At 53.4% G+C, this 14,609-nt stretch overlaps 1 protein-coding gene and 2 long non-coding RNA genes across 3 annotated transcripts; 1 reads left to right on the plus strand and 2 right to left on the minus strand.

The window, feature by feature from the left end:
* Window positions 1–606: 606 nt before the first annotated feature.
* Window positions 607–5,336, minus strand: POU3F2 (POU class 3 homeobox 2). The gene has a single exon (XM_064649912.1). It carries the CDS (start codon window positions 5,244–5,246, stop codon window positions 3,939–3,941), a length of 1,308 nt encoding a protein of 435 aa, XP_064505982.1. The 5' UTR covers window positions 5,247–5,336; the 3' UTR covers window positions 607–3,938.
* Window positions 5,337–5,502: 166 nt separating this feature from the next.
* On the plus strand, window positions 5,503–9,798 carry LOC135411826 (uncharacterized). The gene is made up of 2 exons (XR_010429336.1): window positions 5,503–6,320; window positions 6,934–9,798. It is a non-coding gene; the product is annotated as an uncharacterized LOC135411826 (long non-coding RNA).
* Window positions 9,799–12,574: 2,776 nt separating this feature from the next.
* Window positions 12,575–14,238, minus strand: LOC135411825 (uncharacterized). Its single transcript, XR_010429335.1, has 2 exons — window positions 13,784–14,238; window positions 12,575–13,686 (listed from the first exon to the last, which is right to left on the minus strand). It is a non-coding gene; the product is annotated as an uncharacterized LOC135411825 (long non-coding RNA).
* Window positions 14,239–14,609: the final 371 nt, after the last annotated feature.

Genomic DNA, 14,609 nt, shown 5'->3' on the forward strand with positions numbered 1-14,609 from the left:
AAAGGACCTAAACACTCCACTGCGTATGCGAACACTGCCCAGCTGGATGTCACTCGCCAGCGCGCCAGTCCCGCGGGTGCCCAGCTGGGACTCCTCCGGGAAAAACCGACCAGGTCGTTACAAACACGGAGCCGCAGACGCCTATAACGTGAGAGCCCCGGCCCCGTCGGCTCGGGGCCGTCGCCGCGGGGGCCGGGGCCCGGCTCGGCCCGGGGGTGCGCAGCCCCGCCGGTCAGCCGCATTCTTCCTCCTGCAAATGGTACTACCATCATTAAGCCCCGCCTTTTTGTTTTTCTTTTTTCTTTTTCTCTCTCTCCTTTTTTTCTTTTTCTGTCTTTTTTTTTTTTAAAGAATCAGACCTTAAATTATCAAGAAGACCGAGAAGAATCGAGTCTCTTCTCCACCATGCCTTCCGCCAGAATATGCAACCAACCTGAGGAGCAGATCTAGCAGATCTCCCCACCAGCATCAAAGGCAGGACACCCCTACTCGCACAGAAATCAATGCTCCAAAACACACAGCTGCGGTTCATCTGTGGAGAGACATAATGAACACAGCTTCCGAGGCTCTCCTTCAAGACCCTGAAAGTTATGAGCATGGAACCTCTCAGTATAGGCATCAAATTTATTCCAAAAATTCCATGAAATATAAAGGAATGGTGGTGCTTTTACACAGAACTCAACTCAGTATAAGTACTGGGGTCTTCTCCTTCGAAATCTTAAGAACTATGCAAATCTGTGCTATCTTTAAAAATAAAATAACGATATTTCAATAATTAGAAGAAACTATGAAGGTATTGTGCATTTCTGTTTTATGTAGATAATAAAATATTACTTTAACATAAATATATAAGGATCTCTGCGTTTTTATTTTTCCCCACAAGCACATCCAAATGTACCAAAACAAAGTATTTTTAAAGAGACTGAACCAAAAAAAATTACATCCCATATAGATTTTGTTCACCTACTCATTTAAAGCTACAGAAAAACAGTTTCCAGAACCTGTTTGCTTTAAAAGAAATAAATATACATTGAGGCAGGCCACTTAAAAATGATATGAAAATATTTCCCTGGGTAGCATTTAAAAAAAAAAAGAAAAATAGACAAAGAAAACATTGAAACTATTTCTGCATTTCAAAGGACAAATATTAAACATATATACATAGTGGTAAGGTTTGCATGGTAACTTTTTCTTTTAGTAAACCTATTTGGAGTTTGAGGCTTTTTCAAACATCCTCTTGACTCCGTTTTCTGACCTTACGCACGTATTAATAAGTGTCTGAAAGTTCATTTCCTCCCTTTACCACTGGATCTGCCCTGATCTGATTCACTTCACTAGGCGCTAGTCCTCAACACTTTAAATAACAAGCAGCTCAACAACAACAACAACAACAAAAAAAAAAACAAAAAAGAAAAACAAAAAAAAAAAAAAAAAGAAAGAAAAGAGAAAAGCTTGGTGCCCGTATCTTTGTAACAATTGTTGGAAAACCAGGAAAAAGGCTAATGCATGTGCCTCTTAGAAATCATCATCTGTCTTACCAAGAAGAAAGAGAGAAAGAAAGCAAGAAAGAAAGGGAGAAAGAAACAAGGAAAGAAAACTCAGTGTCACAGGCGTTTTAAAAGACAATGAGAAACATATTCTAAAGCCTTAGCTACTGAATGCAATATTTATAGGAGAGTTCTGCGAGAGAATGCTTCACTGTTTTTTCTCCATAATTGTCCAACACTCAACTAAGTAAACTTTTAGATTATAAAAATGCTTTGTCTCTATAGCACCCATTTGTGCTGACTAAACGATCCCTTTATGAATTTATAACTATCATAGTTTAAAGTTCCTCTAATGTATATGCATAGCTGCGTGTGTGCATAAGTACACAAACACGCACGCAGACACACGCACATACATGCGCTGCTCCAAGGTCCCACTCCTCTGCTTCCCTTCAGAGCTTTTTGTTTTCCTTTTTTTTCCTTTTTTTTTCCTTTTCTCCCCGTGGGTTTTTCTCTTTTTTTTTTTTTTTTTTTGGAAGTTAACCATTTCCCATCAAGATAATGTCACGAAATGCACTTTAAAACTATTAACAAAGGGGTGGAAAAAAACACGGATTGAAAAATGGCATTTTTTTTCCCCACTTCATTTCATTCCCCAGTGAAAGACACAAGGCTGCCCAAGTTAAAACTGGTCCTTTCCTTCAATAAATTATACCACAATCTGACCAAAGGACAAGGGGAGGATGGGGAGGGAGAGGGGCTGGATACGAATAGAAAATAAAATACGAAAATTAAAAGTGGGAAAGAAACGCACACGGTCTCTGCAGAGAGGAGGGGGCAGCGTGTTTACAGGCAGTTGTAAGCACCCGACCCCCACCTCGGGCCCAGCAGCTCCTCAGGCTCTCCTTGGCTCTGCCTTAATGTGAAACTGCTCATTGAAAGAAAGTTTGAAGGGTGATATCGGCCGGGCTGCCCGGGCTGTGAGACTGGGGATGCCAAAGGCACGAACGCACGGCAGCCGCGGGGGGAGGAGGGGAAGGAAAGGGCGCTGAGGGGGCGGTGGTGGGGAAACTAAATAATCCCCTTTCCCTCTCAAGGAAGTGCCACTTTCCCCGTGAAAACTCTGGAAACATGTTGTTCCCTCTCCGCCTTCCCCACACTGGGCCTTGATCACCCACACTGACACAATCTGGAAGGATTGTACATATTTTTTTCTCCCCTTCTGGCTGGGCCTAGGCCCCTGGACACACTGCCTGAAAATGAAGTTTACTTTGTTGATTTGCATTTATTCTCCCTTCTCCAAACTCGACTCTTGCCATTGAAGGCATATATTAAGCAATTACGAGAGTCACGCCTCTGGAGAACAGAAGCTGGAGGTGCACATATATGTGTATATATAGAGGTTATATATATGTGTATATATGTAAGTCTATGCATGCATGCATATGCATACATACATACACATACACTAATTCTTTTTGCTTCAGTAAAAGGAGAAAATAAGCATTACACGTATTTAAGAAGACTTGTTTATAACAAAAGTTCACAAATACACATAAAGCAAAGGCTAAAACACATTAACATATCGTAGATCGGTCACTGGTTGACTAACGCTTACCGTGGAAAATGCAAGTCATTTGCAAAATTAAGGTCGGAAAGGAAGGGGGAAAAAAGAAAAAATAAAGAGTTTGTTTATGTAAACTTCGATTTTCTTGCAGTGCAAATTGGTAAGGTTAAATACTGTCTACATCAAAAGGGATAGCTTTTCAGTTCTCTTCCTTTTTTTTTTCATATATTCATATAGGGGATCCACAGAAAATAAACACAGCAGCATGTGCCAACACCGAGCGACATTCCACAATGCAGTCTGCCTTTGTGTGGCGGAAGGGGGCTGCAGAGGGGACCCGAGGTGGCTGTGTCCCCCCTTCCTCTCCGCCCCTCCCCGGCAGGGCAGCGCCGCATGTTTTTGCCAGCAAGCGAGAGTTTTGTGCGAACCGCTTCGCCCTGCGCCTGCCCTGCCGGTGCCTGCCCCTGCCCTGCCTGTACCTGCCGCTGCCCTGCCGGTGCCCGCCTGCCTGCCCGTGCGCGGTACTCACTCCACTCCGGTGCACGGGCACTCGTCTGGAAAGGTCAAAATACGGCATCGCACCTGCTACCGTCTAAGGGGACAGTGTGGTGCAGTTGCTTTGTCTGTCTGTCTGTCCGCTGTGATTGGCGCTCGCCCTCTCCCTCGCTCGCTTTTTGTTTTGTTTTCTTTTTTTCGCGTTTTTTGTTTGGTTTTTTTTTTGATTTTTTTTCTTTTTTAAAGATAGGAGAAAATAAAATAATTAAAAAAAAAAAGAAAAACAAAAAAAGAAAAAAGAAGGACAATCAAAAGTTGGGGGAAGGAGAGGAGGAGGAGGAGGAGGAGGAGGAGAGGAGGAGGAGGAGCCGGGCGCCCCCGCCGTGAGTTCACTGCACGGGGGTCTGCACCCCGTGGTGCGGCGGCGTGTCCCTGCTGGCCCCGTACACGTCCTCGGCGCCCGGCAGCGTCCCTCCCGGGGGAGTCATGCGCTTCTCTTTCTGTCTCCTGTTACAAAACCACACTCTCACCACCTCCTTCTCCAGCTGTAGGCTGTCCGCGAGCGAGGTGATCTCCTGGGCGGAGGGCTTGGGGCACTTGAGGAAGTGGCTCTCCAGCGCGCCCTTGACGCTCACCTCGATGGAGGTGCGCTTTTTCCGCTTGCGGCCCTGCGCCGCGATCTTGTCTATGCTGGTGGGGCTGCCCGAGGAGGAGTCCGCTTCCTCCAACCACTTGTTCAACAAAGGCTTCAGCTTGCACATGTTCTTGAAGCTGAGCTGCAGGGCCTCGAAGCGGCAGATGGTGGTCTGCGAGAAGACGTTGCCGTAGAGGGTGCCCAGCGCCAGCCCCACGTCCGCTTGGGTAAATCCCAGTTTGATGCGCCGCTGCTTGAACTGCTTGGCGAACTGCTCCAGGTCGTCCGAGGTCGGCGTGTCCTCGTCGGAGTGCGGGTCGTGGTGCGGCGGTGGCCCGGGGGGCGCGGCGGCGGCGGCGGACGGCGCCGGCCCGGCCGCCCCGGGGTGCGGGCCGTGGGGCGGCGGCGGGTGCTCGGGGCCGTGGTGCGGCGGCCCCGGCGGCGGCTCCTCGTGGGCGTCGCGCAGGCCGTGGTGGTGCAGCCCCGGCTGCCCGGCGCCGAGCATCCCGTTGACGGTAAAGCCGGGCGGCTGCGAGTAGAGCAGCCCCGCCTGCGCGCCGTTGGCCGCGGCCATGCCGGGCGGCAGGTGCGCCGCGCCGCCCGCCCGCCACGCCGCCGCCGCCGCCGCCGCCGCCGCCGCCGCGTGGTGCCCTCCGCCGCCGCCGCCGTGGTGCACCAGGTGCGGCGCCCGCCCCGGCGGCGGGTGCTGCGGCGGCGGCGGCAGCTCGTCGCCGCGCCCGCCCGCCTGCACCACCGCCGGCTTGATGTCGGGCTGGCCCAGCGCGCCCGCCGACCAGGGCGCCTCGCCGCCGCCGCCGCCGCCGCCGCCCCCGCCGCCGCCGCCGCCGCCGCCACCGCCGGGGCCACCGTGGGACAGCGCCGCGATCCACTGGTGAGCGTGGCTCAGCGGGTGCCCGTTGCTCTGCAGCGCGTAGTCCGCCTGCACCAGGGCGCCGGCGTCGCGGTAGCCGCCGCCGGGCTGCATGCCGCCGGGCGGCTCGGCGTGCACCATGGGGGAGCCGGAGGCGAGCAGGCTGTAGTGGTTGGAGGCTGCGGTCGCCATGACTCGCCGAGCCGCACTGATCGCGCCGGTTAAAGGCGCCGCGCATTTGACAGCTACTTTTTCGCCTCGGGCGCCGCGCGGCGCCCGCGCCCCCCCGGCCCGCGCGGCGGGGCCCACTGCGAAGGCACGCGCGGCCGCCCCGCCCCGCCGCCGCGCGCCATTGGCTCCCCGCGCCCTGACGGACGCGGCGCTCCCGGCGACCGCCGCCGCCGCCGCCCGCCATTGGCGCGTCCCTCCGGCGCGGCCACGCCCCCGGCCCCGCCCCCGCCACGCCCCCCCGGAGCCCAACTCCGAGGGGGAACGGGGCGCGGGGGAGCGGGGCCGCGGGGCGGGGGGAGCGCACGGAGGGGAGGGCAGGGCAGGGGGCGCACCGCCCCGGCCCCGCCCCGCCCCGCCCCGCCCCGCCGGCGGGAGGAGGATGCTGCCGCCGCTGCCGCCGGTCCGCCCGCCGGCTCCTGTTGCTCTCACCCCACCGCGGGTCTCTGCGCGGATCGCGGTCGTGCCGCCCCGGAGCGGGCGATGCGGATCCGGGGGGTACCGGCCTGCCCGCCCCCAACTTTCTCAGCGCCGCCTCGCAGCCAGCCCCGCCGGAGGGGCCGGGGAGCGCCGCGCCACCGGGGGCGGGGAGCCGGGACAGGGCGGCCTCCTCCCTGCCCGCTGGCCCTGCCCTCCCGCCACCCAGTGCTCTCCGGAGCGCCCCGCTTCTCCGGGGATGTCGGGGCTTCGCACCTCGAGGACTGCGGTGGGGGGTATTGTTCTGCCTGTCCCGTCCCTTGGGGATGGGATGCCTGCGGGACCGCCTCGACGGCGCTGGCGGCTCTGCGTTGGTGCGGAAGATTGGGGGTGAGGGGGTGGTGGAGAAAGGAAAAAAAATAGGAAAAAAAGAAGGGGATAGGGAAAAAGAAAAAAAAAAAAAAAGAAGTTGCGGCCCGGACAGGAAGCAAGGAGACCCTGGAACTGGATCCGGATTTCCTAGGAATGAGCAGCGCCCAGCTGGCCGCCGCGAAAAGAGTTCGCTGCCCATTTTTGAGCTGAAAGCCGTAGCTTTGTCTCGAAAATAAACTGCTCACGGGGGTAGGTGCGCGTCGCAGGCTCCCGCTATCTTCATCGAAATAACACAATAGGGCGAACCGGGGAATTTATTACTACTAACAAGAAACAGCTTTCTTCTGTGAGTTGTTTATAAATCATCGTGTTTAACGTGAGCGCTGGAAAGGCTCCTTGCCTGGAAATATTCCTCTGCGTGGGGGTGTGGAGGAGCGGGGGGATGGGCTCCTGCACATAAACATATACACAGCAGCAGCATAAACAGGATATCCAGTGCCCTGAGACAAGGGGCGCAGCAGGAGTTACCTCGTTTCGTTAGTTTAGCGGCATATCAAGAGCTCCTTCTGCCGGGGGGTGGGGAGGGGAAGGAAGGAGGGAGGAGAGGAGGAGAAGGGCACAAACTTTGTTCATGAAAGAGTGGAGATTCTTCCTAAAGGTTTCCCCTCCACCACCACCACCCTGCTTTTTCGAGGTGCAGGCGAAAGGAGGAACAATACTGCCTGCTCTGCAAGTGTCGCGGCGAAGAAAGTCAGTGCCTCTGAAGTGAAGCTCTGCCTTTTGTTTCCTGTGTGTAAACAACTGGGCACCCAGGAATTTTATAATTTGATGCTCATTTTCTCGTCTCTCTCCTCCCAATTAGGTGTAGACCAGTGAGTTGAAACAAAACAACAGGGCAAGTCCGCAGCAGGCTTCTGCCAAGGCATCGCGTAGACCGTCCTGGAAGAGCCGCCCCGCTCTCCGCGTCCGGGCCAGCCCTCCGCCTCGCTGCCGGGGCCACCGGGGCTCTGCCAGGGGCGGCTTTTCTGCAAGCCCGCCTCCAGGTCTGCTGCCAAAACTTCGTGCGTGGACGAGGCACGAGGGGCCACGCCACACGTCATTTTCAGAGCGAGGTTTTCACGTGGGTCCCTTCAGCGTGCGGTGCTCCCGCAGCAAGGACCTATCCCGGTGGTCGTCCGACAGACCTCCTTTGTGCCCCGGCCCCACGGCGTGTGCGCGCCCCACGCACCGCCGGTCCCCGTGGAGTGCTGGCATCACCGCTCTCCCCGCGGCTCGCCGCGACGGGGAGATGGGACACGGGTGTCAGCGAGATCCAACCAATACTTTTTTTTCTGAGGGGAAAACCCCTCCAGCCCTGCCCCGGTCGTGCATTTCCTGCCCCCCCCTCCCCCCCTCCGGCCCTCTGTCCCGCCTGGCCTCCTAGCAGGTGATGCCTATGGTCACAGACCTCCGTGCCTCTCACCCCCACCGCCCCAGCGGCGGATCTCACGGGCTAACGGTAATCGCAGTTACCGAAGTAGCACTACGGCCTGAGGAGGCGGACAAAACCCCGGCCCGCCGGCAGAGCCCCCCGGCGTCCCTCCTGTCCCCTCCCTGGCGGAGCGCACGCCTATGGAGACGCAGCTGGGAGCAGCGAGGAGCGCGGCCGGTGCATTCAGAGCCGCCGCAGACTCCACCTCCTCGTCCTCCCCATCATTGTTAGCTCTGTCATTAATACCGCTCCTTAAGCATCCTCCGCTCCCGTCTCCCCCCGTGGAGCGGAGCGCCGGGGAGCGGGAAGCGAGCGCCCGACCGCCGCTCTTGCCGCCGCGCCGCTGCCCGCCGCAGGCTTCGGCTCCGGCCGCCGCTCAGGTCCGGGCCGCTCGGGATGTAAAAGAGACAGTCATGTGGCCCCTTTCTAGCGGAGCTGACCCCGCGGGATTAAAGGTCTCACCAGCCTTTCTTTCCTTTTCTCTGCTCGTATAAAAGCAGGTTGAAGGTGATGCGGTGTCTTGGGCAGACACTGCAGTGTTTTGATTCAGCTCAGCCCTTTTCACTGTTCAAAGCAGCTGTTCAAATACTAGGGCTGCTTACTTTGACGTGACGAAGATTTTCAAACAACCCCAAAAGCTTTGAACTGACAGGCCTCCTTGATATCTCCTTCATTGCAGTGCAGCTACTCGAGAATATTCGCTATAAAATACATAGAGCGCCACTTAACTGGAGCTGACTCCTGGCTGGGAAGCGAGGTGCTGCATACACATCAGGTGCATGCAGAAGGACGCGGGCGGGTTGCGGGAGCCCTCTGGCAGCCCCCTGCCAGCCTCCCCATCTCCCCACTTGGGGGTCCCCTGCCCACCACCCGCCCCCAGCTGCCGCGGCGGGCTCCGGCTGACGAGATGTTGAGCTCCCTGGTGTTTCAACTCCGTGCGTTCCGGAGAGAAAGCTGCCTTTCCAGCAGCAAAACAAGAGCACGGCTCGTTCCCAGCGAGCCTCGGCTTCCAGCCGCCGGTCGTCAGCCTTCCCGGCTCGGGGGGCCGGGGGAGCACTCCCAAAACACACGGTCCTGCCTGCGTTTGGATGAGTGCGATTGTAGGGTGGGAAATACGTGTTTGCATATGCCTGTTGTGTTTAGAGGTGAAAAGCTTTTTTTTGAACTCTGGTCTCCAAAACCTTGAGATAGACTCACGCAGCTAAAAGGAAAGGAGGAGGGGGGAGAAATCCCCGCGCCTCCTTTCCGCGTCTCTATTATCTTCCCATTAGATGTTGTTTTAGGAGGAAATGTGCCAGGAGTGCAAAGACGCGGCGAGTCGCTCAGAGAATTGCTGGGTGCAATAAACGTGAGGCTCCTGGTGCTCGCTTTAAAGGCCAACTTGGAAGATTTGTGCTTATTGCTGGGGCGCATTTAATGCACCTTTTGTGAGATGGGATTGTTTTGATCTCTGCTTCCTTTTTAACCTTTCTCTATGAGGTATTCAAGCCTGCGCTTTCGTGTGGCTCTTTCCAGTGTTGCTCCAAGGAGTCTGATTCGGCGGAGAGACCCAAGACATGAATGAAACTTCAACTTTAAGGGCCTGCGGAGAGACAAAACTGAGGCCGGGGCTTCACAAGTGATCGCTTTAAAAAAATCCAATCTACACAAAGAGGCAGCTGGCTGCTTTAATGAAAACTGCTTAAAGCGGCAAGAACCGCAGCCTCAGGGATGTATTTATAAGATGACTCAAAAGCTACACTTTCAAGTTGCTTCTCCTCGGGGTAGATATAACAAACACATTTAACTAAGAAATCTAAACAAAAAGGACAGAAATTGATAACTTTGATTGCACAAGCTCAAATTACCCATTGAAATTAAAATCCGTCATCTAAATAGATTTCTCCACCTATCTCTAGAGAAAAGAAAATCCCCCTCCCTGCATATGTAGATATACACAGGTAATATCATATACATTTTTGCCCTGATAGAATACTGATTATCCCAGATGATAGAAAGTAGAAAGGTGTAGAATTAGAAAAAAAAGTTTCCATAAAGTTTGTATTAATGTTCATTTCCAACATTCCCCGCAACTCTATTCTTGTGGCCTCTTCATTCTTCTGAGATTCTACTATTTTATCAGCATCACTGTTTGAACTAGTGGGATATAATGTTCTAAGTTCGGTATTTGAAATTAAATTATTTGAATTCACGGATATTAATCTTTTCCCTTCATCCTCCGGTTCTGAATCTTGTCATTAAAAATGATCCACCCTTTGTAGTCCGCAAGTGAATATTTTATAGACAGATACCGCTATGAAGACTTCTAACACAACGTCAACCAGTCAGACTTAGCTGTTGCAGGGATTACTTTGAGTAATTTATCAAAGGCAGGCTGCTAAATTTTGAGTGGTGAATATGAGGCCTTGGGGGAAAAAGAAGCAGAAGAAGCAAAAAAAAAAAAAAAAAAGACGAATTCCATCACTCTGTGAGATAAATTCTGGTTAGAGTTAATACAGCTTGTTTATTGAATTCTCAGAGACAGACTCAGATGCGATTGGTGCAGTGGAGTTTGCAATTTAGTGTTCAAAAGCCTGGCTGGGAAATGACCGCCCAGCGCTGTAGCTGGCAGGGCGTTTCTGTTGGCGTGAAAAGCAGGTGAATTGGAAGGAGAGGAGGCGATCCAGCCTCTAGGACTCGGGAAAGCGGCCTCAGAAAGGACTTTCCAAAGACTGCGCTGTCCGGAGAGTTGTGGAGGACGAAACACAGCAACAGAATTGGGGAAAAAAAAAAAAAAAAAGAAAGAGAGAGAAAAGTGCCAGGCTTTCTCTGACAGATCTAACAGTTGCTTTTTTGTTCGTTTTGTCAGTGCTCACGCCTGATGGACACAAGCAGACACACCCGGGAAGAGCTCAGATAAATGGTGTCCCTGCTTCACCGGGCGACGTGATCCTCCCTCCTTCCTTACAGTTTTCGGGGCACTTTTGGGCATGACTGCCTTTCCTCTCCCTGAGAAGCGCCTTCTCAGAGGGCTCTCGGTCGCCGCTGCCCAGCTCCGTCCCCCGGGCGCGGAGCGCCCCAGGCTGGGGATGCTGTTTTTCGCCAGAAAAAAAGGCGAGCCCGGATGCCGGGAGCTGAGCACCGCCGGGACAGAGGGCGGCCCCGCTCCGGCCCCGGCCGCACCGGGCGGCCCCGCACACGGGCACGGGGCTGGCGGTGGCCCAGGAGCGCTCTGTCAGCCCGCTGTCAGGGCGGCTTAGGGAATTGAGGCCCTGGCTGGGGGCAACTTGTGTGTCCCCCCCTTCCCAGCCTCCCACGTGGGGGTCGGTCCGGTCCCCGCGGGGCTGAGCGTGGCCCGGCCGCTCCATGCCGGGATTTGAGCAGGAGCCTGCTCTGGGAGGAGAGGCGAGAACGGGCGGGGGGGCTGGAAACTTTCTTTCGCTTGGCGAGGAAGAAGAGGACTGAGGCGAGCAGGAAGGCTGGGCCATTGTCCACGGAGGGTGCATTTTTGTCAGGCTGGCGTTGGTTGCTATAGTGAGGAGCGAAGGGGAGAGAGAGAGGAGGGAAAGGGAAAGAAAAAAAACCCGACCCTAAACCAAACAGAGGAGCACAGTTCGCCTCCCTTCGCTCTCCCGGCTCCAGCCGGCAGCACTCCCCGCTCCCAACCAAAATAAGAGCGGGCCGCTGGCCGACCCGGGCTGCTGGCGGGGCGAGGAGCCTCGGCGGTCCCGGTCCCGGCCTCGGCCCCGCGGGGCGGCCGCCTCGCCCCGCCCCGGCCCGCGCCCGCCGCCGCGCCCCCCCCGCGCCCCCTCGGCCGCCCGTGCGCGGGGAGCGGCGGGGCCGAGCGCTGCGGGCTGCGGAGCAGCAACCTCCTGCCGCAGCAGGATGCCCCGAGTCGCACAGCCCAACAGCACACCTGATCCAGCGCCTAGTCACTTGGTCACAGTAGCTTCGCATCCCGCAGAGCATCCGTGGCACTGATCCTGACACGGACTGCGGGGGGTTTTGTGGGGTGTTCTTTTCTTTCTTTTTTTTTTTTTTTTTTTTTTTTTTGGTGCCTAAATAATTCCAAGCGGGGGGGGGGGGGGGGGGGGGCGGGCGGGATAACTTCTTCCCATGCAAATGACCAGCTCTTTAATTTTAGAAGAGACTCTTATTTTGCAGCAGTGTTTTTTGTTGCCTTGCTATTGAACTTTGAAAATAGTGTGGAGGGGGAAGGCAATAATGAAGGGTCTCGAAGGCTTAAGATTTAGTTAAGTGAGTGACTCAAGATAGCACAAAGAAAGTTAGTTACTTAGTTAATTGAGAATTATTCACCTTCTGAGATCGGCGTAGCAGTTTGTTCAGATGACAGTGCGAACTTGGGGCGGGGGGAGGCGGGAGGCCGGCGGAGGAGGAGGCAGATCTCACTTGTGAGGGGGTTTTTTTTCCTTGTTATTTTTTTTTTTCCAGGACAAGTTAAATTGCAGCTGAAGGAGAGAGGTCAGTATCTTTTCAAATCAATCTCTCTGTCTGCCTGCCTATGTCCCCATCTATTCCCTGTAAAGGGAAAAGCTCCAACTTTGTTCCTCCATCTGTCCTGTATCATCTGCAATCGACAGTTCTTTAGATTGTATGCACTTAAAAGTGAAACTTTTAAGGTGTACAGTCACTTATCTGAAATAGGAAAAAAAGGGAAGTCGTGTTTTTCAATCTTATAGGAGAATTGTTTTCTATCCATACATCTAGTCATTCTCCATTTTTCTTTTTCTTTTTCTTTTTCTTTTTCTTTTTCTTTTTCTTTTTCTTTTTCTTTTTCTTTTTCTTTTTCTTTTTCTTTTTCTTTTTCTTTTTCTTTTTCTTTTTCTTTTTCTTTTTCTCTTTCTTTTCTCATTTGGAATCGTAGTTGACAAGTTTTATTTAAAAAAACACTTTACAAATCACCACTTAATGCATTATTCACGTTTTTTAAAAAATGCTTGAGAGAAATCACGTTAATGAAGAGAACATTTGTAGTAATTTGGTGATAATTATCAGAATCACCAAATATTCGCAAAGGCTTTAACATTACGTGTTGGAAGAAAAGCAAAACACATTACTTTAATAGTCTGATATGCAAACTATGGACCATTCAATTACATGGCTTAATAATGCATACATGATGTGATCTTGTTATTGGGATAGGAAGGGCTGCAGTAATTCACTCCAAAGACCAAGTGTGCTCTTACATTCAGTAAAATCCATTGCCATGGATCAGGGGGCCCTGCCAAACTACATTTAAGAGAATAAAAATTAATGACTGAGAATTTGAGCGTTAAATTAACATTAATTATATGACCTGCCTGCTGGAAAGATTAAATTTCTTACGCCCTAATTAGATAACGTCTCCTCATACATCAAACAATTTCCATTTCCAGATTTCAGGATTAAAATGCAGCCTGGGAAGACTGGACTTGTTCGGTCGCCGGCACCCACCGGCCGCACGGAGCGCTCCTGGCCCCGTCCCGCTCCTCCCGAACCCCGGGGGCTCACCGCGGACTCGGAGCCGGGCCGGGGAGCAGCTCCTGTTCAACCCCTTCTTTAACTTGAGTTTCTCTCACTCACTGCCCCGGACGTGGCGGCGAGGCGAGGCCGGGCAGGGCGGGGGAGCGCCGAGGGTGCGCGGGTGCGGAGGGGGATGCGGGAGAGCCTCACCCGCCGCCCGGTGATGCTCTGAGGAGGGGCCCGGGCACAGACCCAGGCCCACGGGCTGCCCCGTCGGCCACCCCAAGGAGAAGGGACAGAGAGATGGGACTATCTTCCCGTCGCGTGAATGCAAATAATTTGTGTTTAATTGCTTCTCTCAAGAATAAAACCTCAGCGGTTCCCCCTTTCTCCCTCACGCAAGCACACGGATTCCTACCTTTTCCTGCTCGTGAGAAACCCCCTCTCCCCTGCTCCTTCACCCCTCCCCTCCAGCTCCGCGGTCATCACACAAAACCCACGGGTCACGGTCACTCCAGGCAGCTGCTCCCTGTTCGCGTTCTGTCGCACCCCCACGCCCTCCCCACCCCCTCGCCTCTCTTCCCATCCCGACGGCGCCCGGGCCACCGAGCGGACACGGGCGTGTGTGGCGAGGCCGTGCCACCGGCGGGGCCAAGCAGCTCGGTTTCAGGGCTTCGGATTTCAGGGTTTTAACCTCGACTTCTGCAGGGGAAAAATAAATTAAAAAAAAAAAAAAAAAGGAAGGAAAAGAAAAAGGAGAGGCAGGAGCGTGCAGGAGGGGGGATACATGTACGCTCACCGGCAGGGTGGAGGATGCGGGGCAGGGGACCCTGTCGGCTCCGTCATCCCAGCGGCATCCCTGGCCTGGTGGTGAGATGCTGGCTGTGCCTCGATGGTTCTTCCTCGGGTCTGCCTTTGTGCTAAGCCTCCAGGAAAGCTCCCGAATAAATGTCTGAGGAAGCTAGACTTAAGACAAACATTACTGTCCAGAGGCTGTTTTGGGAGGGGAGGAGTGCAGCAGAGCTGAGGTGGCCATTGGTAGCCTCATGGTTAAATGCAAAAGTCATAGTAACCCCCACCCCACCTCAAAAAAGCTGTGAGGAAGAGGAATCATAACATCATAAAATGTTTCCTTGTCCCCACTTTATTATGTAGTACCAGGTAATTGCTTTTTCAACTCAACTGAAACTCAGTTTCTGTTATTGCAATGTTACTGCTCCTCCGTGAGCTTCAACATTTGTCTAAAAACATCCATGTCTTGTCTATTACTGTCTCTTGTTCGCTTTCTAGGCTGCATTGCTAACCATTTACATTTAATGCTATGTTAAGTGACAGTTTCCAGAAATGGAGAAGGTGATGAGGCAGTGGAGGATATAAGAGGAAATTGTCCTGGTCTCTGCCCCTGAGCTTCAGAAGCACTTCTTCAGGTCTGAAACCTAGGCCACACAGTCAGACCAACTAAGAACAAGTCATTATTCCCCAGGGAGTTATTCTTTCTAATAAATAACAGATACCTTATATTTTAAATTTGATGGCAAATACAGTCTGATTGACAGAGCGCAAGAGCATCAAGGGCAGTAGAAGTTAGTAGCATACAAGCAGTCTATGAGCTTGAAAAGCATCTT

This window comes from Pseudopipra pipra, chromosome 3, assembly GCF_036250125.1.
Source record: "Pseudopipra pipra isolate bDixPip1 chromosome 3, bDixPip1.hap1, whole genome shotgun sequence".
Lineage (NCBI taxonomy): Eukaryota > Metazoa > Chordata > Aves > Passeriformes > Pipridae > Pseudopipra > Pseudopipra pipra.